This window comes from Schistocerca piceifrons, chromosome 1, assembly GCF_021461385.2.
Source record: "Schistocerca piceifrons isolate TAMUIC-IGC-003096 chromosome 1, iqSchPice1.1, whole genome shotgun sequence".
NCBI lineage: Eukaryota > Metazoa > Arthropoda > Insecta > Orthoptera > Acrididae > Schistocerca > Schistocerca piceifrons.
In genome coordinates this window covers 838,784,541-838,812,460 of record NC_060138.1, presented here as the reverse complement: position 1 = coordinate 838,812,460, position 27,920 = coordinate 838,784,541, and the positions used below count along the sequence as shown (strand labels likewise).

At 37.1% G+C, this 27,920-nt stretch overlaps 1 protein-coding gene across 1 annotated transcript; it reads left to right on the top strand.

The window, feature by feature from the left end:
- Positions 1-22,621, top strand: LOC124791857 (CD63 antigen-like). The gene is made up of 6 exons (XM_047257892.1): positions 1-89; positions 5,049-5,237; positions 5,724-5,894; positions 13,826-13,956; positions 19,404-19,506; positions 22,197-22,621. The coding sequence occupies exons 1-6, from the start codon at positions 15-17 to the stop codon at positions 22,380-22,382; spliced, it is 855 nt and encodes a 284-aa protein (XP_047113848.1). The 5' UTR covers positions 1-14; the 3' UTR covers positions 22,383-22,621.
- The last annotated feature ends 5,299 nt before the right edge of the window (positions 22,622-27,920 follow it).

The window sequence follows — 27,920 nt, the reverse complement described above, 5'->3', positions numbered from 1 at the left end:
AAGGATAATACAAAATGGCTGTTCGAGATCTAGATAAGGGAATGCGCTGTATTAAATATTTACTTTTCTCTTTCAACCTTCTATTTGTGGTAAGTTACATATTGACTATAAAATACATATAATTATTTTTATGGTCCTGGAACACATATTTCAGATACTGTTCAAAAGGTGATGTATAACACAAGTTCCAGACATAATATTTTTGAAAATTTGACTTTCCCTTACCAACAAGTATTTCATGAGTGGTACAATTATGAGCCCTGTAAATTAACTCTTATGTATTCATTAGCCAGTGACCAAATGAAGTGCAGAAGTTTTGGATGAGAATGAACTAATGTCTTTGCCCTAACTGATAAGAAAAAATAACTGGAACAATGGATGATATCAGCTTACAATTCAGACAAAGAAAATATGTTCTATACCTTAAAGTTCTCTCTTGAGCTGGGTTGTCAATGGTTTGTCGTCCACCTCTGTATCTGTCATTCTCCCACATGTTCCAGTCTGCCTTTGCTTTTTGCTTAGTGTCCAGAAAAATAATGTTAAGTGCACCACAAATATGGATAGTGAGTTTATACAGCTGCATGAGGTACCCATGCTGTTAACAGAAACAGGTATACAATAAATTGGAGAAAAGATTACATTTGAGGAAAAATCAAAAATGGAATGGAGGAAAAATTCGAGAATGAATTTTCACCCTGCAGTGGAGGAAAACTAATTAGACATACCTGATTTCTTTGTTTCTGTGTGCTTTAAATGAGGTTAAATTTTTTTTCCTCTCCAAACAGCACTGAAAACAAAGTAACTTCAGTTGATATTTATTATTGTATTTTAATGATTTAGTCGTAGGTGAGATTCCTTAGATGGAAACCAATTATTATAGAAAATGAAATAATTATGTCAGTATCTTCTGCACAGATACAGATGAATTGACATGTCATACATCCGTGATCTTCAGATAAAGCATATCAAGACTATCTAGATAAGAAAGATTTTTATCTCTCTCTATAATGAAAGTTGTTTGGCTCTGATGAAACCCCCTCTCGATAATTCATTTTTTCTAAATAATGAAAGTCTGTGAATGATTGTAATAGAAGAAGCTGATCATTTTTACAAAGGCAATACACTGAGGTGACAAAAGTCATGGGATACCTCCTAACATCATGTCAGGGCTCCTTTTTCCTGGCTTAGTGCAGCAACTCGACATTGCATGCACTCAAAGAGTTGTTGGAAGTCTGCTGTAGAAATATTGAACTGTGCTGCCTCTACAGCCATCCATAACTACAAAAGTGTTGCTGGTGCAGAATTTTGGCAATAAACTGACATATCCATTATGCCCCATATATGTTTGATGGAATTCATATTTGGCAATCTGGGTGGCCAAATCGTTTGCTCAGATTGTCTGGAATGTTCTTCAAACCAGTCATGAACAATTGTAGCCTGGTGACAATTCCATTGTTGTTTGGGAACATGAAGTCCATGAATGGCTGCAAATGGTCTTGAAGTAACCAGACATCAACATCTCCAGTCAACGATTGGTTCACTTGGACCAGAGGACCCAGTCCATTCCATGTAAGCAGTCTACACCATTATGGAGCCACCACCAGCTTGCAAAGTGCCTTTTTGACAACTTGGGTCTATGGCTTTGTGGTGTTTGTGCCACACTTGAAAACTACCATCAGCTCTTACCAACTGAAATTGAGACTCATCTGACCAGGCCATGGTTTCCCAGACATCTAGAGAACAAACAATAATGTCATGAGCCCATGAGAGGCATTGCCATCCTGCTGTCAAATGCACTCATGTCAGTCATCTGCTGCCATAACACATTAACCATATTTTGCCACACTGTCCTAACAGATACATTCATCATTTGTCCCACATTGATTTTTGTGGTTATTTCATGCAGTGTTGCTTGTCTGCTAGGTTATTAAGTAAAGGTCCATGGTGAGATATAAAGCCTGAAATTTGATATTCCTGGCACACTCTTGACACTGTGGATCTCGCAATATTGAATTCCCTAATGATTTCCAAAATTAAATGTTCCGTGCATCTAGAACCACCAATCATTCCTCATTCAAAGTCTCTTAATTTCCATCGTAGGGCCGCAGTCACATTAGAAGCCTTATCAAATGAATCACCTGAGTACAAATGCACTCTCTTTTATACATTGTATATGCTATACTACCACCATCTGTATACAGTATGTGTATATTGCTATCCAGTGACTTTTGTCACCTCAATGTACATCACTGTACCTTAGTTACAGAAAAACTAAGAAACAAAAAAAAAAAAAAAGTGTGGAAGAAAACAAAAAATAATGCTACTAATTGGGATACATTTTTTAAGCAGTACCAGCTATTGATGACTACACAGTAAAAGATAACAGATGTTGCAGCTGGAAAGGAAAACATTTATCTTCAAAACACCAAATCTATTTTTATTGCCAACATCATTTGTAACAGTGCCTGTAGAAGAAACAAGATTATCAATCAAACATTATAAAGAACGTACCTTTGTACACAATGTCCATTCAACAATATCAATGGCAAGCTACAGCTCTTTGTCAGTTCTGGACTTGAATCTGGATCTTTGCTTTTTGCATGCAGTGTTCAACCAGTAAGACAATGGACTCATACACAGGAGGACAATGGTAGAAGTCCTCTACCAACCATTCAGATTTAGATTTTTCATGATTTCGTTAATAAGGTCATGGCAAATTTTCTTCCCCATCCATCTGCAATGAGATTTTGTAGTTCATCTCTTATGCCTCATAATCAAAGGGGCATAAACTTTAATCTCCCTCTTTTTTATATCTATGATTTTGTAATCCATGGAAGCAAAAGCAGGAATAAATTGCAATTACTGGTTACTGAACTGTTGTAATCTTTTTACTAATGCCTGTAACCATAAACTTCGATAATTTAATAAGAAGCACTGCTAAAATTGACATTTTTCTTTCTCTGCCACTTGTACCTTTAATTATTGCTCTAAAACTTTTAAGAATATAACTACGAACAGAGTCAATTATTTTGCTAAGAGAGAGATAACAAGATAAAATTTCTGCATTTTTGTTCTTGGGAAAACAAACAATGAGAATAAAACTGAGACATCAAAAAAGAAAAAATACAGTACTCAATTATTACACTATACCTGTGAACATGGAACTGTTATGTTGAAGCAGTGCTGCTGAAGTGTATCTAGGAGAATACCTATGATTGCTCAACCAATGTCTAAGGTTAATGTTGCATGAGGGTCCAAGTTATATCACATTTTCACTGCTGATGGAAGACTAATACCCCTTACAGTAACAAACTGTTGCCATTCCTAAATAATGTAGTTGTTGCACCCTAAAATATTTTGAGACAACTTTCAAACTGCCAATTCATTCATTGAGAAAGAAGCTCTGTTAGGTAACTTTCATTACCATACTTTGTATGTACTGAATGTTATACTCTAATACAATTAGGAAAAAAATTCAAGAATATAAACACAACACGAAATTTAAAAACCAAGCACTCACCTGTAGCTGATCGATGCAGTACATATAGGTATACAAAACAACACAGAGGCATTACTAATTTTCATCTGCAGCTCACGGTCCAGTGGCTAGCATTGCTAAGTGTGGATCATGGGGTCTTGGTTTGATTCCCAGCCAGGTTGAGGGTTTTCTCCACCCGGGGACTGGATGTTTGTGTTGTCCTCATCATCTCATCATTATTTGGGAAGTGGTGAGATTGGAACTGGAAAGACTGGGAATTTGTATGGGTGCTGACGACCACAATGTTGAGTGCCCCATAAAGCAACATCATCAACACCATCATTGTCATTACTAATTTTCAACTATGTCTCATTTTCTAGCTTAAGTGCACAATTGATTCATGTAATATATCTATGCTGTTAAGTGCATCTGTGAGTAATGTGTCAATCAGCTAAGGTGAATGGTTGCATCCTAATTTTTGTTGGTTGTTATATCCTTTATAATCAAAACCAACAATACAGTAAACAGAACAGAGATGCAAGAATCTTTAATTTAGATGTTTTGTTATTTGCTGGTGAAAACTTACTTGGTCCCTCCATCAAGAGAATTCTAAAAATAAATCGTCAAGGATAATTGTAAAAATTCTTCTGGCAGAGGGTTATGCAAACTGTACCTGAAAACTGTGGCAACGCTTAAGTATCTGTGCATATATCACAAAGGTATGCCAACTGTATTTCAAGACTGTCATGAACCTGGGGTGGGAAGTGGTCTCTCAGTTGCCAAATGAAGACTCTGCCTCTGTTATCATTGTTATTATTTCAAACAAAAATTTTATTGATCACTGTCTAGTATAGTGATTTTTTTCTTTGTCTCATTGACACACACATCCAATTACATTAAGAAATGAACATTCTCTTCAGTGCAAAAATTATTCAAATCTCAAACTCTGGTAGTTCCAATTCTCCACCAGTCTGTGCTCCCTATATGTAACATATTCTTTAATACTGCCCTTGACATCATATCATTTCCAACTACTTCCACTCCCAATACCTGAATGTTCCTCACAAACTGTTATTCTAACTATAATTTTAGTTTCTATGATGGCATCTCACTATCCATTTTTCATTGGCTCTCTCATTATCTGTCCTCTACTCTCCTCCATAAAATTATCTTAATCATCTCCTTCGAACTGTTCCCTTCTGTCCCTGCTCCCTGCCTCTTCCTACCCTCTGTTTCTTCTACATTCACCTCATCGCTCCACCAAACACACCCATACACCTCAGTCAGTCTGCAAGCACAGGCAGTGAAAGAGAACAAAAGGGAGAGATATCTCGACAAATTTCTGACAAAGGATGCAAATTCCAAAGTGAAGTACAGAATTCAGGATATTGTTTATCGGGCTATATTCTGCTCAAAACTTTCTTTATATGAGTGCTTGTGTTTTTCCTACCATTGTTCATATTTTCCTACCATTGTTCATATTCTACCAAAGCTCTTCCATTTTTTAATTCATTTAACCATCTTGTATTATTATTATTATTATTATTATTATTATTATTATTATTTTCAGATAACTGGTATCCTGCTCATCATGGTTGGAACAACAATTTATGCTATACATAATGATTACATAAATTTTCTGGAGGACAAATACTTGACACCTGCCACCTTACTTATAGCTGTGGGAATTATTATATTTATTGTTGCCTTCTTTGGTTGCTGTGGTGCAGTACGTGAAAGTACATGCATGGTAATGGTGGTATGTATCAAAAACACTTTTCATGATGGAAAAAAAAACTCTGCAGATAAAGTGCTTAAGTTTCAGATCACCAATTTTAGTACTTTAGTAGACATCCTACTGACAATATACTATGTTCTCACTGAGTTTGCTCTGAACATCCATGAAGTTTAAGTGGAATTTCCAGCATTGACATTGAAAAATTACAGTAGCATTAAATTAATGCTCAGGTGTCAAAGCAGATCACAGCAGGAAGATTTATAGCATAACATGCAATTTCAAATCAAATGAAGTTATTCAATCTGTGAAAGACATTGGCCCCACATTTTACACAAGCAAAACATGGTAGGATGAGAAGAAAAGGAAATTTATACTTGTCTTGCTGTATCATGCTAGTAATAGATACTAATGACCACTACTTAATTCCTGAGTGGTACTTCATACACCTCTTGCAATATCCTGTATAAGGATTTCATGAAGCTTTAATAATCTTTTTTGTATTGACAGTTTGCTGTCCTTCTTGGAATTATCTTCATATTGGAGCTCTCAGCCAGTATTGCTAGTTATGTCCTCAGGGATGGACTAGTGGACATGTTAGTTGGAAGTATAAATTCTACAATGCATGATTATCCAAAAGACGTCTATATGGCACAAACAGTGGATTACTTACAACAAACTGTAAGTTAAACACAAAAATTACATTGGTTCATGAGATAGAACTGTGGTACGTGGAAACTGTAATACTGATACTATACTTCACAAATTGTTGTTTCGTATACTCTAGTGTTATATGTTTCTTGTGGTTTTATTTTGTAATCAAAACACCAAGACTTGACATACCACTTGAACAACATTTCATAATGTTATACTGATATTGCTCAATCTCATAAAGAAAAGCTAAAAGAAAAAAATGTTGTACAAATAACAGATGAAGAAAAAAATTAAAGATAACAATGGTATACACACATGACAAAAAAAGAGAGGCAACAATTCTTTAGAGAGCATACAGTTCTGCATCTATGAGGGTAAGTCAATTATCATCCGCAAAGTAGTTATAAAATTTTATTGTAATCAAATGGGAAACTTACAAGAACATCATTTTTTCGACATAGTCTCCTTGCGTTTCAATGCACTTGGTCCGTCATGTACAAGCTTCCTGATGCCCTCATAAAAGAAGGTTCTTGGTTGAGCTGCAAGCCAGGAATGCACCGCTTCTTTCACTGCTTTATCCAAGGCAAATCGACGGCCACTTGATGCCTGTTTGAGTGGACCAAACAAGTGATAGTCAGAAGGGTGCAAGATTGGGACTATATGTAGGATGATTCATTACTTCAAATTTGAGTTTCTGGAGTATTTCAGCAGTGTGGACAGCAGTATGCAGGCGGGCACTGTCGTGCAACAACACAACACCTTTTGACAGCAATCCTTGGCGTTTGCTTTGAATTTCAGGCCTTAGCCTGGCAGTAAGCATATCACTGTAATGTACACTGTTTATTGTTGTGCCCCTTTCCCCATAATATTCCAGTACTGGACCTTGTGCATCCCAAAAAACCATAAGCATCAGTTTTCCCGTGGACAGTTTGGTCTTGAACCTTTTCTTGCACAGCGAATTTGGATGTTTCCATTCCATACTCTGCTGTTTACTCTCCAGCAAATAATGATGGATCCATGTTTCATCACCAGTAATGATCCTGTCTAAGAAGTTGTCCTCTTTGTTATCATAGTGATCCAAATGTTGTTTTGCAGATGTCCAAGCACATTAGTTTATGCAACTGTGTGAGTTGTTTTGGGACCCATCTTGCACAAACTTTATGAAACCCCAAGTCTGTTGTGGATGATTTCGTAGGCAGAACCATGACTAATCTGCAGATGATGTGTCACTTCATCAATAGTTAATCGTTTGTCTAAGAGAATCATTTCACATACGTAAACGCTCAATGGTTTCTTCATTTATGGTGGTAAACGGTCATCCAGCTCCTTCATCATGCGTAACACTTGTGCAACCATTTTGGAATTTTTCAATCGATTTGTAGACACTCTGTTGTGGCAAAACACTGTTCTCGTACTGTACCAAAAGTCTTTGATGAATTTTAGCCCCTGATGTGCCTTCCACCCACAGAGAACAGATCACTGAACATTGCTCTTCTTTGGTGCAAACAGACAGCGGAGCAGCCATGATTAACAGCATGGCAGAGATGACAAAACTAACCTAGCAGCTTGAAAATTGCAAAGATATGACAACAAATAACAAAACGTGTGTCATCAATGTAAAAGACAGTACTACCAGAATAAACAAAAATATAACTGAATTGCAGATAATAATTGACTTACCCTCATACATCCATATTCTGCAGACCACAGTGAACTGCATGGCAGATGGTACATCCTATCATACTCGTTACTACTGCTTCTTCCCATTCCATTCACATGTGGATCATAGGAAGAATGACCCTTTAAATGCCTCTCTGTATGCTGTAATTAACCCAGTGTTGTCCTAATGATCCCTACAGGAGCAATAGAGAGGTGGCTGTAGTTTTATTTCTAGAGTCATTATTGTACATCCAGCTGTTAAATCTTTGTAAGTAGGCTTTCTCAGGATATTTTGCATCTATCTTCAGGTGTACACCACTTTTCATGTGTAAATAAAGTGCTTAAGTTTCAGACTGTTAATTTTAAAAACTTAGTACATACCCTACTGAAATTTTCTCTGCTTTCACTGAGTTTGCTCTGAATATTCACCAAGTTTTAATTAAATTAAGTTTTTTATATGTACTCCACAGTATCAAAGACAGCCATCACACATGGCACTGTAAATATTCTCTTCCTTCAGTTTGTTCATAAACACATATAATCCCAGGATTATTCTTGTTTTGATGAATTTCATGTCATTTCGACTTTCATCAGAATTATGCTGTTTTAAATGTTCATCAGATGTGACCTTAGGCTGACATAAAGCATGACTTTCTATAGTGTTTCATAATTTCTCATTTAATTGTGTTGTGTTTATTCTGTAGCTAAGTATTAATACTTTTGTTTAAGCTCATGCACTGTGTGTGTGGCATACTCATAGTACTTGGCTATGTGCCGATTCTTTGCCTGTCTTCCTTGTAGTTTCTTTTGTTGAATGGGATTCTGATTACTCAACACTCCATGTATCTCAGCAAGTTTTTAGCTGTGGGGATGTTTGTAGTAATGTGTAATATTGTGTCAGCAGTTGCTGGTTTCCTATAAGTATTTATTAAAAGAATATTTACCATTAACTTTGTTGTTTTGTCAATAAAGTTTACTGGCAGTAAATTAAAACCACTATTGTTTCTGATTTATGTAAATGACATTAGTGTTGGAATGGAATCAACTTAATAACTTAGTATTGCATAAGGAAATTAAAAAAAACTGAAAACAATATAAGGTAAAGACTTAGACATCATAAGAATCTGGACTGGAGAAAATGCAATGCTGGAAAATGCAAATGAAAGTCAACAAGAAACTTTCACAAACAGCAGCAGTAAGATAAAACGCAGAGGCTAGGACCAGATTATGTCACAGCATGACAACAATGATGATAGCTGTATGCAACACTTGAGTGCCAGAAAACTATACTGAGGACAGAATGCAGACATAGTGAACAAGTCATATAATAATATGCAGATTATTATGAAATTACTGAACATTGCAAGAAAGGGTACTAAGGTGAAACCGTCAAGGCCAATTGACACTGACTGTCACATCAAGTCATATCCTGTCAGAACATTCTACAATGCATTTGGCAGCATCTGCACTGGACATCATGTTACAGCATGGCAGTGTCAAGGTTTCTCAGCAAGAAAGTGTTGATGGTTGATAACATTGTCTGTGATTAAATCATGTGACCCCCAAGCTCACTTCCTCCTGATACACAGCCATGTGCTCATCCTCCATACTTTGTTTCATCATGCTTTTCATGGTTGATATCAGTTGTTATTCTGCATCTGCATACTACTCTGATACCCACCATATGGCACATGGCATAGGGTACCCTATACAACTACTAGTCATTTCCTTTTCTGTTAAACCCACAGAGAGGGTGAGGGACAAACAACTGTCTCTATGCGTGTTTATGAGCCCTAATCTCTCTAATCTTACCTTCATGGACCCTTGTGTGGAATGTATATTGGCAGCAGTAGAATTGTTCTGCAGTCAGCCTCAAATGCTGGTTCTCTAAATTTTCTCAATAGTACTCCTCCAAAAGAATGTTGCCTTCCCTCCAGTGATTTCTATTTGAGTTTCCAAAGCATCTCTGTAATACCTTCATGTTTTTTGTACCTACCAATAACACATCTGGCAGCCTGCCTCTGAACTACTTCATTGTCTTCCTTTAATCCACAGTGGTGCAGATCCCGAACACTTGAACAGGGTGAACCACATTTTCCTAAAAAAGTCCACCAATAAACCAAAGTCAACTATTCACATTCCCTACTATAGTCCTTAAATGCCCATTCCATTTCATACTGCTTTGTAATGTTATGCCCAGATATTTAATCAACATGGTTGTGTCAAGCATCTGTATTAACTTACATTTCTAAGTCTTTGTTATTCAATATTTTTGTTATTTGTTGTCAGCTGTTTAGTTTTGTTATTTCTTTTGTTAAAATTTGCAGTTTTATAATGGATAACAAAAGATTAACTGAAGCAGTGTGGCAGTAGTCTGAATTATATATGAATGATATGGGGTAATCAAACTACATTTAAGCATTGTGGAAAAATAAAGAATGTGCGAGATCTGATTTCTAAACATCTTAAACCTTCTCACATTTATGTTGCAAATGTCACATGCCAGAACAGTATTTTCAATAGCACTTCTAAATTACATACCCTCTACTACATTTATTAAGTTGACTTTTATACATAACAGTATTTAATATTTTGCAATGAAGTGGACTGCAATATGACTACAGCCCATGGTGAAAAAGGTCCTGTGGATATAATCAAACTCATTAGTAATTAATAGTTATTTGTATGTTGTCAGGAATTTGTAATGTTTGATAAAGAAATGAACTGAAACCTTCAGACATTGCGATAATGGCAAAATGCTTGTTTTGTGAGGTGTACATCAAGTAACGTATTAGAGTCATTTGTTTAAATTTGTATTTGCATTTGTGGCAGGCTTATATACTGTTAAGCAGCTCCATGGGCTGTGTGTGAAACAGTTTTGCAAGCATTAATATTCAACATTTATGCAGTTTCACTAGCTAACACCAGTACAAATAAGGCACTTGAACTATTAAAAGCCAAATAAAAAATGTAAAGAAAACCTATAGCTAAATCTCAAAGGGAAAGATATTGAAAGAGATTTGCCTATTGCACAAAAATTTGCACTGAAATGGCAACTAAACTTAACCTTAAACAAACCAATTTTTCATGGGGTGTGATGACAGCTTATGACACTGTGTTCATTACAGTAATTCTGGTTGCAGTTTGACAAAAAATGGAAAAAAATGGTGCTTTGATATCCTAAAATATTTATAAAATGCAGATTCCTCTTCTTTGAACTCCTTGTAGTGTGTGTGAAATTTCTCTTATGTAACATGTAACAAAATTATTTTTCAGACAGACAGAATAATGTGAAAAATTGATTTTGTACACATGTGGACTTTAATATCCACATACAAAAGCTACCACATTGTGTATGTGCACTTCTGCATAAAGCAGTTGAGAACCATCTTGCAGAGACCATAACTCCCATGAGAAAAGAGTTGAGTACAGCCATACGATTTGAGATCATGTGACCTGAACTGATTTGATGTTATGGAAGTGTGAGTATACACTCTGAAGTGACACTGTCACAATGGCCAGTGTGAATTGGCCTTTGCTGATGCTTATAAGACCCCAGATGAAGTATGCTGGAGTGATATTGGATCTTTCACAAACATACACATCAAAATAAATAGGAAAGCAACTGTATGCAGCCTGGTATTCGACGAGAGCCTTCAATGGACAAGTAGTGTCACAGAAATGCTAATGAATCTGAAATAGGAATGCATTACACAGATAAGAGTAAGAGCAAGACTTCATGGGATTTACCAAGTACAGTTAGGGGATGAGGCATGGGAGCCACAAGTTGGTTGCTGGTTAGGTATGTAAGGGAAGGAAAGGCTATCATTACAAATTAAGAGTGTATGGTAATTTTGGAATAATAAATTTGCATACATACTCATTTTTAGGTAGAGGTACAAAAGTTTGGTAAAGCTTACCAAGCAATCTCTTTCATTTTTAGTTTTGTAAAGGCAAGTTACACGAAAGATAGTAGGAACCTGGTCTGGTTTATTAACAACAGGATATATCTGAAACATGTACTTCAGAAACAGTGCAAGGTAATTTAAGTCTGTATTCTGTAGCAAAGTCCAGTCCACACCGTATCAAAGTTCCATCTACGACAAATGGAGTCCATGACAATAGTACCAAAGCCAAACAGGTAGTAAATTCACATCGCACTCCATAGATCGCATTACAGCTGACTCAGATCAGCCCTCGACCAGCTTACATGCTAAATTCTGGTGTGGTCCTGATGACTAGCACCATCTAAGTAAAGGCACTATGGCACTCAACATTAATGCTGTACCAGCAACAAGATTTCTGTAGCAATGTCATATGGTGTCACTACACCCATCAGCCTCTTCCCCTGCCCCACCAACAATCATGGAGGGTGAACGCTGAGTTGGTGCATGGTTTGGAGGAGTTACCAGCAGCAAAGGTGATGGATTGACTTCCATGGGCATTGCTGCAAAATGACAGGGTAGAACAATGCTCAATGTGAGTAGTATGAGTTGCCACAGAACCAGAGGAGAGTCTGCTGTGGGCTGAGAAACAAACAGCTGCTCAACAGGATGGGAGAGGTGAAGTTGATTTTGGTGGTACTGAATAAGTTCACGGGAGGAGGTCATCATGCACATTAAGGAGCTGTGGCAGATGGAGATCATCCTGCAGATTCAGACTGGGCGGCATTTGTACAAATCCTTCACCACTAGGGGACAGTCATCCAGAGAACAACATGTGCCGGAGGTGGAAACAATACATCAATGTGGGTGCACTGACGGCAGCCGTAAGGCTGCTCTGCTGGGCTGCGGCCATCAGTTGGTGTGACTCTGTAAATTGCTAGAAAACTGTACAGCATTTGGGTGTCAAGGTGGGTGCTAGCTGCGAAATAATCTTCCGCTGATTCAGATTCATTAGCCAAAAGGTGAACCCTAAATCTGTTACAGATGGTTGCCTGAAAGAATACTGAAGCAGGCTGCATTTTAGTCCACTTACTGTTTCACGAACTGTCAATCCAAAGGTGTGAAAAAGAGTATATCCCATAAACATTGTCCACTACAGAGTCAGCTACCGTACGAAAATTTACAGGACAAATGACTTTGTTGTAAGTGAAACTGGAAGTTTTCCTGGTAAGGGCAACTAAGAACACAGATAAGCCTGCATCTTTGCCTTGGCTCGCTGCATGGTCAGTGCCCCTAAATTGAAGTAGATTGATTCAAGATGGACTCAGAAGCACTGGCGTCCAGAAGTAATTTCACTGGGTGTTTGCCTATGAACACAGCTAAACATATTTACTAGATTGTGTCCTGAGAAATCTGCACTTCCATAAATTTATAGATTTATCACTTACTTGGTACACTGTCATAGGTTCGGGACTATTTGTTTTGGGACTGCTACAACCTCCCTCCTGCAATTCTCATTTTTTTTGCCACACCTGTGAATGTTGTGTACTGTTAAGAGTCAAGCATTGTGTGCATTGCAAAAGAAGCAATGTTTACAGCCAAGCAATGACACCGCTGACAAGTAGCTCCTCGTTGCTGGTGTGGTTGTTTCCAAGGTTTGTCTGCTTGTGTCTGTATATGTGTGGATGGATATGTGTGTGTGTGCGAGTGTATACCCGTCCTTTTTTCCCCCAAGGTAAGTCTTTCCGCTCCCGGGATTGGAATGACTCCTTACCCTCTCCCTTAAAACCCACATCCTTTCGTCTTTCCCTCTTTCCTGATGAGGCAACAGTTTGTTGCGAAAGCTTGAATTTTGTGTGTATGTTTGTGTTTGTTTGTGTGTCTATCGACCTGCCAGTGCTTTTGTTTGGTAAGTCACATCATCTTTGTTTTTAGATATATGATTTTATGTATTAGCTAGAAATAAAATTCATCATACATTCAACTGTGTGTGAATTCCTAAGAGACCAAACTGCCGAGGTCATCGGTCCCTAGACTTACGCACTGCTTAAACTAACCTATGCTACGAACAACTCAAACACCTATGCCCGAGGGAGGACTCGAACCTCCGGCAGGAGGGAAAATTCATCACAACCAATTACAAATTTTATAAGAAATTTACAGACTGAACACATCTATACAGTCATTACATTTTGACAGAAATATATTAAATGATATTAGTGGGCACATTATTTCTATTTGGCTTATAATACTAAACCTTAAAAATACTTTCAATGTATTTGTAAGCTACAGGATTGTCAGTTCTTAACTAAGTACACAATACAGTGCAGCTTACCTTAAAGCAAGCAGAAGTGACTTTTTTCCTGGCCTATGTTTTACGTTAACTATAGTAACTTTATTTATTTTTATATTTAGATGCAATGTTGTGGTCTTGCAAGCCCAAAGGACTGGGCTGGAATACTAACAGAAGGAGATAACACAGTTACATTCAATGGAACAGTATTGCCACAGTCATGTGTAGCAGCTTTTGCCTCAAATGAAACTATGTAAGTATTCTAATAAACTCTACAGATCTAAGCAGGCTGATACGGGATCCTTCAAAAAGCACGCCAGTTTTTAATCATGTAGTATATTTCTATTTGTCAGTTGATCATGTTGTTATGTATCGTTTCGGTTACCGTGAACATTCAAGTTGTTGCTTCAGTCTAAATTTCTTGGATTTTTTTGTTGGGTGTCTAATCATGGAGCAATTTATTACTGTGCAGCATGTGCTAACAGTGAAAACATTCTATCAAAATGGAGAAAGTTAAGCAGCAACTGTCAGATGTCTTCATGTGATTCTATGGCTGCATAGAAGTACTGAGTGAATCAACAGTTCACAGAATTATTGTAAAGTTCAATGAAATGGGTTCATCAGGAAACTTAAGAGTTGTGAGTGCACTTTTACTGGCCAATCTGTGCAAAACATTGTGGTGATTCATGACAGTGTGGCTGTTAGTCAACTGAAGTCAGTTTTTCACCATTCTCAAGAATTGCAAATAAGGTATTCTTTAGCATGGCAAATTATCAAGTATGATCTCCATTACCACCCCTACAAGATTCAGTTAATACAGCACCTATAAGAAGCCAATAATGAGACAAAGCAACATTTTGTTGATTGATTTCTGAGAAGATGACAATCTAGTGTGGAACATAATCTTGAGTAATGAGGAGCCCTTCCAATTAAATTGATCTGTGAATAAAGTGAACTGCCATGTCTGGATCTCAGAGAATTCTTCCATGGTTCAAGAGGGGGAAATGTATCAACAGCAACTGATAGTTTGATGTGGCTTTTGGATGGGCAGCATTATTGACCCATATTTTTTGGCAGATGAGGCAGAACAAGCTGTGACAGTTGATGAAAACTGATACTGCGGGATGGTAAGAGTTTTTATTATTATTATCATTTATTTATTTTTTTCAGTGGATTGGATATTTGTGAGTTGCAATTTCAGTAGGGTGGTGCCACCTCTCGCACTTCCTGCATTTGAGGTCTTCCACAAGAGTTTCCAGATCACCTCATTTCGCCTAACAATGACCAACAATGACCAACAATAGCCACCAAGATCATGTAACTTAACCTCAAAGTGATTTTTTTCTTTGGAGTTATCTTAAATAATTAGTGTATGTCAATAAACCCTGAAACATTCATGACTTAAAGGAGGAAATCCATGACTTAAAGGAGGAAATCCAGTGCATGCACGCACGCACGCACGCACGCACACACACACACACACACACACACACACACACACACACTAAATAACAGGGCTGACTGTGGTGCTCCACAGGTGTGCGCTCTCAATTTTGCAGAGAATCAGATAATGAGTACTCAAAAGGGATGTGCCCCGCATGAGCATCTGGCACGCTCTGCATGACCAGTAACTCCACCAACACAACATGCATGAATTCACCCCTGCAGATTTTCTGCAAAGTGTCAATTTCTGTATGTGGTTCCTACATCATTGTGTCAAAATGCCCAAATTTCCACAATGCGTTCTTTGTCGGATGAAGCTTGATTCACCCTAGTGGTTTTAATGTTTAGTGAACTTGTTTTACAGGAGAAAGAGAGTAATGGTGAGAAGTAATGTGAAGCTACAATTATTGTGACTTACTCTAATGTAGTATTTACAATAACATTTTTGAAACTCCACTGCAGAGTGAAAATCTCATCCTGAATAACATTTTTGCTCTTTGCTGCTTTCCTCAATCTATTGTTTGTCAATGTTGGTAACTTTTCACTGTTCCCTATAACTATTGTTCACAGTATATTAACTAGTTCTATTTTTCCCACCAAACATCAGCACAAACTGTGTTGGTCTTGTGTTATTTTGTGGTGAAGGCAATGGGGAGATCCATTTTCCATCAGTACAATTAACACCTATATTTTCTCTTCTTCAACTGCTTGAATCTATTTAATAGCATTAAAAACACTTAAAAACATTACCCCTGCTTTTCAATTCACAGACTGAGCAAGATAATACCGAGAAGCAATGAAAATATGTTTACAACATGAACTATTACTTTAAGGATAAATGCTTAGTGTTAGGTGAAATATAATACATCAAGTGAAAGTGAAACAGCTAATGATCAAGTTAATTTTAATATACCAAAAAATTTTAATAAGGGATAAACAAGATTATATAATTAGAAATGGATTTATGATTTGAGAGAAAATACAAACAGCTTCTCATATCACCATTACTAATCACTGCCAGATTTTTGACATCCATTTCCAGATAAAGGCATCCATGTTGTATCTGAGTATTCTCTGATGTCACCTGACCACCTTCCATCAGACTGCCTTCCAGGTATTTTCTTACCTCTCAGACAACACCAAAGTACTTCATTGGTCATTCTATCATCTATTCATCTAGTTAGATGTCTAACCTACATATATTTACATTTCATTATGGTCATAATTATGTCTCACAATCCAGTCCATTCCCTGATCTATTTGTTTGTTTTCCCATCTTTTCCAACAAGTATTTCTCCATTGCCCATTTAGCTGTCCTCCATTTCTAAATAATTTTTGTATTAAAAGTCCATGTTTCACAACTAAAAACTGATAATATACAGTATTATCAATCTGTCATCTTCAACTACCCTTATTACACAGTTGATCAATGACATCTATGACTTTACTGTTACCAAAATACAACCTTCTTCTTAATGCAATGAGTTTACATCATTTTAATGCATTGTCAAACTTACTTTCAAAGTTATCTATACTACTGAGTTCTTCCATTAATTTCTGAAAATTTGCCTGCACTGACGGTAAACTGTACAGTGTCATCAGCAAAACAACGATGATTCAGATACTTTCCATTAACATGTATTCCTTGTAGGTTTCCTCAGTTTAAGGATCTTATAATTTTCTCAAGAACTGCAGAGAATAATTTTGATGGTATGGATCATCATTGTCTACTACTCATTAACTTCCGAATTTCTCACTGTCATAGTGAAGTCTAACACAGCCTGTAGGATTTATAAATCTATTCTTCAGTATACCAGAGAAAGTTGAATCAGTGCCTTGTTTTTAAGGGATCTTCCTATGGACTCTGTGAAAACAGTCTTATTGAAACATATAAACCCCAGACATTCATGAGCTGAAAATAGTCTGCTGTACTACATCTACAGGTAGTTTCTTCTTTCATCTGATTACAATCTAATGTTTATTTCATGTGATAGTTTCAATGAACACTGTCTTTACTGAGTGGTGGCTGACTGTTTTCTTTTATTTTCATTCTTTTGTGATGTAAAATAATTCCAAATTTTTTCAAGTTTTTGGGAATTGTCCTCCTCTGCAGCCGCACTGTAAACAATTTTCCAACTTTCTTTTGCATCACTTTGCTTCCAGCTTTAACCATTCATAATGAAATACAATAATATCTAGACACCTTTCTTCATACTTCAAATGACTTCACACACCTTATCAGTCATTGCTCTCAGGCATAATTATTTTCATTGTAAGCCGCCTGTGTTTCTCATTCACAACTTGAAATATGCAAACATTTAAATGTATCTTGGAATGATTGTACAATTTTCTTTCTGTTATTAATCACTGCCATCTGTCATCTTAACTGACAAAATGTGATTGATTAGATTTACAGTACTTTCATTCCAATTGATACTTAGTGAGGAGGTCCTCCAAGATGTAGAACATGATGTCTAACACAAACAAGTTTCTGTTTCATTTATTTATCTCACCAAACTTTCATCCTCTTAAAGGCATTTATGAGCAGTTTTGTAGAACTCAGCATGCACGATGATGGTAGTGCTGTTATCTTAAGAAAACTTTCACCTTCTCTGTAAAAGCTATGTTGTTCCATTTGAACTTTTTTCTTTTCTTTTGTTTTCAGTACACAAAGACCTGTAGGCCTATGATAAAATATCTCTTTTAATCCTGGATGAATGTTATATACAGTCCTCGAGTGGGACTATTTCATCTAATAAAAATACCGATACCTCTTTTACCCAATGAACTTCTGACTCCTAAAGAAGTATTATTGCCTTTTTGGGCATAAAGAAATACATCATGCAGTAGTATGTATTTTCAGTAAACTAAACATTTTTACAGTTTGTGTAATGGCTTTGATGGGAAAGTACACTCCTTGTCTTCAATACACTTGAAGTTGTTCTGAAAATATTCTAAAAATTGAAATATAACATAGTTGTCATAACTGTTGTGTTTGTGCAAGATCATCATTCATGATTTACATAACTGAGAATATAAAATTTCTGTGATCCTCACTGTGTGATGCAGGAAGTGTATGGCCGTCCATTATTGAAAAACCCCATTCCCCACTTATCTCTGAGCAATAGAGATAACACCACATACGTGATTTTTCTCTGCAGTGACATGCTGCATGACTTTATCACCCAAATTGTGTTAAACTACCCTGAGGAATACTCCACTGACATGTGAGAGCTTATGTGGCTCCAGGCATCCCGTGACCCCAATCCTATCAAGCACATTTGAGACAGCTGTGGGCAAATATGCACTTTGAATACCTCTCCAACTAATCTCAATGAGTTGTGAGCAACATTTCAGCAGGCATGATTGGTTTAAGGATCCCCACCCACCCACCAATCCCATCTGCCTCAGTACTTTCAGTCCATAACACAATGTGTTGGTACCATTATTAGAGGGAAAATGGATGCTACACACTACTAGATAATTATATCAATTCATTTGGTAGTGAATGTATATTGTACCTTCCACAAATATGTTACTGACAAGGGCAATAGACTAATACAACACTGAACAAAAATTCTCAATGATCATGAAAATGTTTGCTAGTCCTCATACCAGTTAGGAGTATGGGTCTGTTTCTTTACATGGTTCTTTTCAGTCACAGACTACTGCATTTTCTGAAGTTATATGTATGCACTCATGTATGTATCATATATTTTGTATCAGATTGTACTATGAGTACACAAAGTACTTAAAGAAACATTTTTTCTCGGTTATTAAGTTTAAATGTAGAAAATAAGAATAAAATAGGTTCGCAGGAGAGCTTCTGTAAAGTCTGGAAGGTAGGAGACGAGATACTGGCAGAAGTAAAGCTGTGAGTACCGGGCGTAAGTCGTGCTTCGGTAGCTCAGATGGTGGAGCACTTGCCCGCCAAAGGCAAAGGTCCTGAGTTCGAGTCTCAGTCAGGCACACAGTTTTAATCTGCCAGGAAGTTTCAAGAATAAAATATTTTGGAACCAATAGATTACATTGTGTGTGGTTGAAATAGCAGAACATATGCACTCACACGAACACAGACACAGTTCTAGCAGATAAAGTTCACACACCTGTCTTGCTGACCTGCTGTCATCAGTTATAATTCCAGCTGTCTTTAAATAATGAGCACACTTTTGTTAATATATGCAGTGTAAGTTATGTACAGATACTGTAATTGTAAAACATGTAAATGAAGTACTTTATGTAATATTCTTCTTGCAGAACAAATATCTTTGCTACTGGGTGTGTGTCACGTTTGGGACTCCTGATTAACCAAAGTGTCCTGCTGCTTGCAACAGCTGCTATTTCAATTGCTTTATTACAGGTGAGTAAAAAAAGCAAATAGTACAAATGTTGTGCTTCAACATAGCACATTTATTAAAGAGTATTGCATACTCAAGGTGTTCTCATGGCTATAATACAAATTACACCCAAGTTTGCAGATACAGCCATGAACATTGAAGCAATGTACTACATTAACACTGACACAATGTTAGCAGTTAATGTCAAATGAAGTTTCCATGATGATTGTGATGATTGATGATGATAATAATAATTATTATTATTTCTTTATTTCTCTACAGCAACTTTTACAATTGGTTAAAGCTGTGAGGTAGCCTGTGAGCTATGCTTGAGAGGCACAATAGGTTGACAAGAACTCCACTGCGCAGAATGGATCAACATATAGTAGTGGAAAACTTAACTGCATGATCCTCCCTGTTCCTACACACAACATGCAACTGCTTCTGATCTGTGACTATTTCAACTCTCGCTGGCATTGTACTACTGTTCTCTCCCTCTCTTCTCTAGTCCTTGCATGTTCCTTATCATGTCCACCCAATATACTCCATCCAAGACAACTATCCATTCTAGTTAGGCTGACCATCAATTGCAACTGGTTACAACACTCCAATAGAAAGATTCTCAGCCTCTGTCATTCAGAATGTCAGCCATATTCCTTCATACATCCACAGTACTAATTACTTCTTCACCATCTGTCCACATTAGCTGTCCCAATATCAATTGTCTTATTTCTTGTCCCTGTGAATGCTATGTCCCTATACATCAATATCCCCATGCCTACAGCATTGCTGCCATGCATAAACACCTTTCCCAACATCCTTCCGATATTAATTGTTTGGCCAATTACAATTTGATCCACAATTATTTTTCCTTACAAGAGAAATTCCTCATATCTAATAAACACCTAAAACCTATTGTCCAATTTAGATTTATTGATAACATTTTCACAATGTGGCTCTGTGTCAAGGACAGTCTCTGCTCTTACCCCTCCAGCTAATCCCAAATCCATTTCACTTAGTCCTTCTCAACTCAATGAGCTAGATGTTCATCTCCACATTTTAAATGGCCACTTAAATTCTGCTGTTCATATCAAACATCCCAAGATCCAACAAAACATCCATTTTTAACCCCCAACACAAACCTGATTTAATCGGGATGGTTCTTAGCTATGTTCCATGAAAGTCTGTTCAGCTGTTTAAATTTCATCAGCTAAATTAAGTAAAAATGTTTTCTGCCAGCATGCCCACTTGACATACACTATGTAATACGCAAGAGCAACTTCATTTTGCCACACTGTTGAGCTCAAAAAGATCTAAATAAAAATCTGTGAGAACATAAGTTCACCTCTTATGGTTAACTAATAATGATTTTTGTCTTTTGAAGTCACCAACTTCAGCACCTACAAAGCAGAAAAAGAGTGACTGTGACTCAACTGTAAAAGATAAGCACATGCTCTCACAGACCATTTGTAGTTCTTTTTGAGGTCTACAAAACAGTACAAAATCAAATGATTTTTCTCTAATAGTTTAGGCAACCTATTTCAAGAGAGCACAATGGCAGCCCACTTACTTGCAACCTGATTTCGAATTATCACCACAGCTTACTGCTTGTGTTACCTAAATTAGTTACAAATATAGTGAAACAGAGCCAATGAACATATGTGTGAATTAAAAAGAAGAAACACACAAAGCAAATAAGTGACAATGATAAAATAGAATGATCTCATTTCGCCATTTCATGTTCGTCCTGCAAAGTATTTGTGTAGATGTGGGGGTAGTATGAAAATTGGAGGGTGTCTACTAGTAAGATATAAAGTCTGAAATGCATGAAACAAAACTTCAATTAAAAATTTAAAAATGACTTAAAAACCTGTAGAAAGTAAAAGATAGTATGTTGTACTATTAGTGCTATAGTATTACAGATAGTATCAAACCACTGCACGACACAGAACATAGGCCCTATAAGCTCTTACATGATTATGCAAAAATATGATATAAAATAAACAGGCAACTCAATTCTTTAGCAATGTTAGGCTACTTAAAAATGGACTGGTTTTCATATTTTACATAATAAGTAATCATAACTTCACAAGCTATTTTGAGGTGTGGATGCAGGATTTGCAGGACTGGGAGAGATGACACCAAAAAGAAGAGGCTTATACCCAGCAATAACGAAAGTCTCTCTCTCTATCCTTTTTTTAAATTTTTGTTTATTTATTTATTTTTGCAACCACTACCACTTTTTATTGCGGTCCAGGAAAGGGCACCTCTTATCCTATGAAAAGTAGGGCCACATGTGAAAGCATATTAAGTATAAGCTACATTGCAGTTACCATACATAACCCCATGTGGAAACAACAACTTAATTGATGATTTCTCTCTCCACTCTTATGCTATTTCTTTCTTGATATGGGCCTGTGTCATAGTTAATCACTGCTAATAAGGAAGTCTCATTCTGCAAACATAGGAGTGATTGTTTTGAAAAGACAGGATTTTGTACTTTTTTTTATTTTGCAGGGTTCCACTACAACCTAGTAGAAGGTAGATGTAATATTTTACTATCTTTATTTTCATGTAGGTTTAGTTTAGAGGTCCTCCCCTCGATACAGAGATAGTTAATCATTCTGTTAGTCATGTATAAATGTCAATATAAATTAGATGAAATTCAAGAAAAACAAAAACATGCTAATATTAACAATAAATGTCATTTCAGTTCCTTGGGATGACTTTTGCCTGTTCTCTTGGAAAAGCTATCAGGGCGCACAAAACAGAACGTGAGGTACGTCGTCAGGAACTCCAAGAACAGCTTATTAAGAGCTATTCTCTAATTAGTAACAGTGATCCGAAGAGGACATTCCCTGTTGTGTACATGGAAGCAAACAGGGATTATGACTGCTGAAACTTGCAAGAAAAACTATATTTTAAAATGCATACTAGTAAAATAGAATAATAATTTTTCAGTGCAATGTATAATGTACATGTGTGTAAGAGTTTCCAGAGGAATTACCATTTTTTATTAGGAGCCCTAGAAATATGTAAAACAAAAATACAGCTCTGACATTAATTAGACGTGAAGTACGTTAAACAAGGAGATAAAAACTGAATCTACAACAAAGTAAAAGTACAACACTGTCATGAAGTCAATACTGTGGTAACAATTACATAACCATCACGGTTACATGGAAACTACACACAAATTTATCTGTAAGCTCTAATTTACAGGACAAATTCATGTCATTACCTCATTATCATGATAAATTTAATTGTATTATGAAACCAAATCACAGGATAAGATGACACTACCACTAAGTTATTACTTCTATCTTAAGTTACATATAATTAAGATATATTTTGTATGTCCAAGTAATGTTAACACTAATGTTATGATTGGATATGTACAGATAATTAATAAAACTGGTATTAAAATGAAGCAGTAGTCAAAGAACATCACTTGCCTTGTCATATTCACAGATTTCTTGCCCAATTTAATTCACAATGGAATAAATGATGATAAAATATGATACAGTAGTTTATTAAAGTACAAAAATCAATCACTATACCTATTACTAAAAATATCAAAGTCAAAGTAGTCTCATACTCAGAGAATGGGCGTAGAGGAGCAGATGCAAGAATCCTGCATGGCTATTCTAGGCAAGGTCATAGTCGAGTGGTTTGCCATTGCCTTCCTCCGTCCTGCTATGAAGCGTCAAAGCGTGTATCTGCGCTGTATTGAGGACTGTGATGAGTGCTCGTACAGTGTGGTTTTGGGTTTGTGTTGTTGTGGATGAAGGGATGAAAAGAGTGAATCTTGGTGCCAACACAGAACCTACATCTCTCAAATAAAACCAAGGGGGCCACTGAACTTAATATCCTCATCCGACAGATGGACAACCATCAAGAGTGTCACATTGCCCTCATTTCAGACAGACATTGCAGAGAGGTTTGGAATTTAATCCAGAACACTGGTGCAGAGACTGGCAATCGGGAACTTTATTCCATCACTTCTTTCCCTTGTGACAAATACTGTCAGTGAAAATTGACCACCAACAGGATTCAAACCAGTGTTCTTCTGAATCAATCACCTCCACACAACTGACCTCGTCTGTGGATGTGGGCATGAAATGTGTAAGAAGTTACAAAAATGATATTAATTTTTTATTTTCTTTTAGAGACCACTTCACTTCATTTCTGGGTTCTTTCATTTCTAGAAACTTCCGGTAATTATTTTAGTATATTCTGTATAGCCACTTCATTCTTTTTACTTCAGATTTTCTCTGCATATAATTCCATAAGGTCGTTAATACATTTGTGCCTTCTCCATGTAAAAATAGTTTTTCACCATTATGTTGAAATATTGTATTGTAGCCCCACCCCAAGGCTTCAGTAACTAATAGTGCAATGATTAACTGTGTCTCACATAGTTCTTTGGATGCCAAAGACAACTTCTGCTCAATTTGTCATACGAGATAACAGTGATGTGCTGAGAGACATAGGAATTAATTTCTGAGGAACTGTGACAATGAATAGTAATCTCATTACATTGTTCCCTCAAATTAATATGTTACAGAGGATGTAGTTACAGAAAATTAGATGTATTTTTAATTTTTTTTTCATTATTATTGTGCTATCGTTCATGTTGAATTTTGAGTGATACACATGGACAAGTATAAAACAATTTTTTATTGAAATACATATGTTACAAATGCTGACTCCAATTACTGAACCTAACTCAAAATTCGATTCTGAATTATTACTAAAATCTAGTTTTCTGTTGGTGGTATGGCAGCATTTATTGAAACAAAAATGTAGAAACAGTTCACAACCAGAAGACAACTGTAAGTTAATGGCATGAGGGGGTTGTGATTCCAGACAACTAGATACTGAAGAATATCTTTGGAGAAAGACAAAGTCTGAAACCAATAAATACCATAACAGGCTATAGAAGATTCCAGGTGAAGCAAGATGAGCAAATGGGTGAGTATATGAAGTGCTTGGTATTAATAACAGCAGTGGACTGACAACTACTGTTAACTGCCAGCCTTACAAGTTGGTGTAAGAAAAGGAGTGGCCTAGAGAACAGGGATCTCTCCATGGTAAACACAGTGGTCAGCACAGAACATGCTTGATGGTGGCTGTCACCAGCTCTCACAGTATCTCTGACTCAATGTAGTTATCAATAGTACTGCTGGGCACCAAACATAGAATACACTGTAACACTGATAAAATATGAGTTAGTTACAAATATTACAGTGATGCATATACAATGCTTAATATGTAAGTAAGTGCTGTGTCCAACAGTAAGTCAGATAAAGGAGATAGTGATGTGATCCTTCACGTTGCATTACTAACAGTGTGCCAAGTCACTAGAATTTACAGAATGTAGTGTGGCAGAAGCACCTCTCCGCAATGCTTCACGTTATGTGGAGCAAAGTCTAGTCAGTGAGTTCCCACTGGAGCCTCCATACTGGAGCAAAAACAGATGCTCATTATAATACAGACCATCTGACAAAAAAAAGTGAAGCATGCAGAAGACATAGTCGGTTGTCAATGTAACTTCATACACATAGACAACATTAGCAGGTATGTAAATGATTAGAGGTGTAACTCTCTGCGACAGATAGAATGGTCAACAGAGTGCATTAGTGTTGTTGCCAGGCCTGGTAGGACATATAAGGGGCTTTGAACGCATCAGATGCGGAGCGATACCTGTGGAGGACACATAAATGCAGTGCCTTCATACAAGAAAGCATTATCAGCACCTGACAGTGTTTGCTTTTACATTTGACTGGCTGGTCAAATCATGCAATATTCAGATTAGGGGGCATTCTGATATGACAGTATTCCAATGTTTTACTACATGGGAATGTGAGGGCAGGTAAACTCCTTGTAAAGGTTCTGGTTGAACATGTCTGACCATCACAAAGGAGGACCACTGTATTGTGCACGAAGCACCAATCACATCATAGTCCCATTACATCTGCGGCTACCATTCAAAGTCAAGTAATGGACTCCCTGCAACATCCAATGTCATCCTGCATCATTTGACAGAGACTAGCAGCAGCTCCACTAGGGAATCACCATCCCATGCATACGCTGCTGGTAACACTGCAGCACAAATGGCTGTGTTTGGAGTGGTACCACAACCGGTATGTGTGGATTACTGACTGATAAGTGTCACATTGTGCTCAGCAATTAATGACAGTTCTGCATTACCTCAGATGACCATCGTCTGCAAGTATGGCAGTGATCTAGGGAAGGGACCCATACTTCCAATGTTTTGAAGAGGTACAACTGTGTCACTTCTGTTGTTATAGTGTGGGAAGCCATAATCTGTGACTTTAGGTCATGCCTGGTAGTGACTGATGGAAATGTAAGGGCACAATAGTAAGTTACAGACATCTTTTGTCACACTGTGTTACCTCCCACAATACAGAATCTTGGTGCCATTTTTCAGGACAATACTTGTCCGCACATGGTATGTGTGTCTATGGAATGTCTGCATGATGGTGAGATACTCCCATGGCCAAAAAGATCCCCATATCTCTCCTCAACAGAACATTGTGGGACCAGTTCAGATGCCATTCTGTCCCACTGCCATCCAGATATGAAGGACTAGTTACAACAACTGTGGGCCAGCTTGCCTCAGGAGAGGATACAATGACTTTATGACATCCTTCCCAACCGATTTAGAGCATGGATCTAAGCCAGAAGGGGTCCAACATCATAGTGATTAGTGGGCTCATACTACCACGTTCTTTAAATTTGACTTTATGTCATTATCACTGAGATATCACACACCATGTCAACGTATGAAGTTTCATTTCATTTCCTCCTCCTCCCCTTCTACACACTTCCCTTTTTCTGTCAGGAAGAATAACTTTTGGTCATATGTATCATTTTGAAGGTAGTACTGAATCAGAAAACGCACTCTCATGTAAACAAATTAATTATGTTTATCATACATGAAGCAGGAAGCACAACTGAGGAGAAAGCAGGCGGGTTTTAGAAAACATCGAAGCTGTGTGGGCCTTATCAATACTCTCAGAATTATTTTGTAACAAAGTGTGGAGTGGCAATATACCCTCTACCTTACCTTCATTGACTTTAAAAAGGCTTTTGACTCTGTCAATCAAAGAGTCGTGTGGGATACACTTGCAAAATATGGCATTCCAACAAAGATTATTAACATCATCAAGGAAATGTATGAAGACTATGAATGCCAAGTACTACATAATGGAGAACTAATAGAGCCTTTCCAAGTTAATTCAGGAGTACAACAAGGGTGTATTCTTTCGCCAACACTATTTATTTTGGTGTTGGACCATGTGATGATGAGAGTGATGGGGAGCAGCTGTGCAATGGGCGATGCAGGATAGGCTCGAAGATCTAGATTTCGCAGACAACATCTGCTTAACGGCACAACGATATTGAGACTTCGAAGAGAAACTGACCAGGTTACAGATAGAGGCAGGAGTTGGAAGCCTCACGATAAATGTTCGCAAAACCAAATAAATGTAGATAAATTCAACCATCATCACTAGGCTGTCCATTAATGGAGAGGATGTAGAGCAGGTCCAATCTTTCCTCTATCTCAGAAGTATAGTCATGACTAAGGGAGGGGCTGATGAGGATGTCCATAGTCACATCCACAAAGCAAATGGTGCATTTGTACGCTGTACCCTGTTTGAAGAAATAGGAAGACCAAACTCTGGCTTTTCAATAGCAATGTGAAGGCTGTTCTGTTGTATGGCTGCAAAATTTGGAAGGTGACTAACCACATCAAAAACCAGCTCCAAGTTTTTATCAACCACTGCCTCCAGCGTATTTTAAATTTGAGATGGCCAGATATAATGACAAATTAAGATCTTTGGAGGGAGACAAATCAGCAACCAATCAATATACAACTCAAGGAAAGAAAATGGAACTGGATTGGGCATACACTGAGGAAGCCAGATGGAGCTGTTGAAAGGGTGACATTGAACTGGAAACCTCAAGGAGTTAGAAAACGTGGTCATCACAAACAGACCCAAAAAAGGATGATCAAGATAGAAGCTGCAGAGGATGGGAAAGTCTGAAGTGAAGAGACTTCCTAGAAATCGTACCAGGTGGAGGAATTTCATAACAACCCTATGTTCCAGAGGGAATGAAAAGTACTAGTAGTAGTAGTAGTAGTAGTAGTAGTAGTAGTGGTGGTGGTGGTGGTGGTATACATGTAGTAGATATTGGTAATTTAGTTTAATGCATATACTTTCTAAAAAAAATCCTGGTGATACAACAGAATCATCAACATGGCACACTAGCTAGTATAGCACTTGGACAAACCATTGCAAATGTAGTTCATATTACTACTGCAATTTTTATGTAGCAAAAGTTGTCTGCTTGTTAATGTAGCCTTGGAGAGAGTTGTGAGCAAACAGTTCATATTTATGGGTGCAAT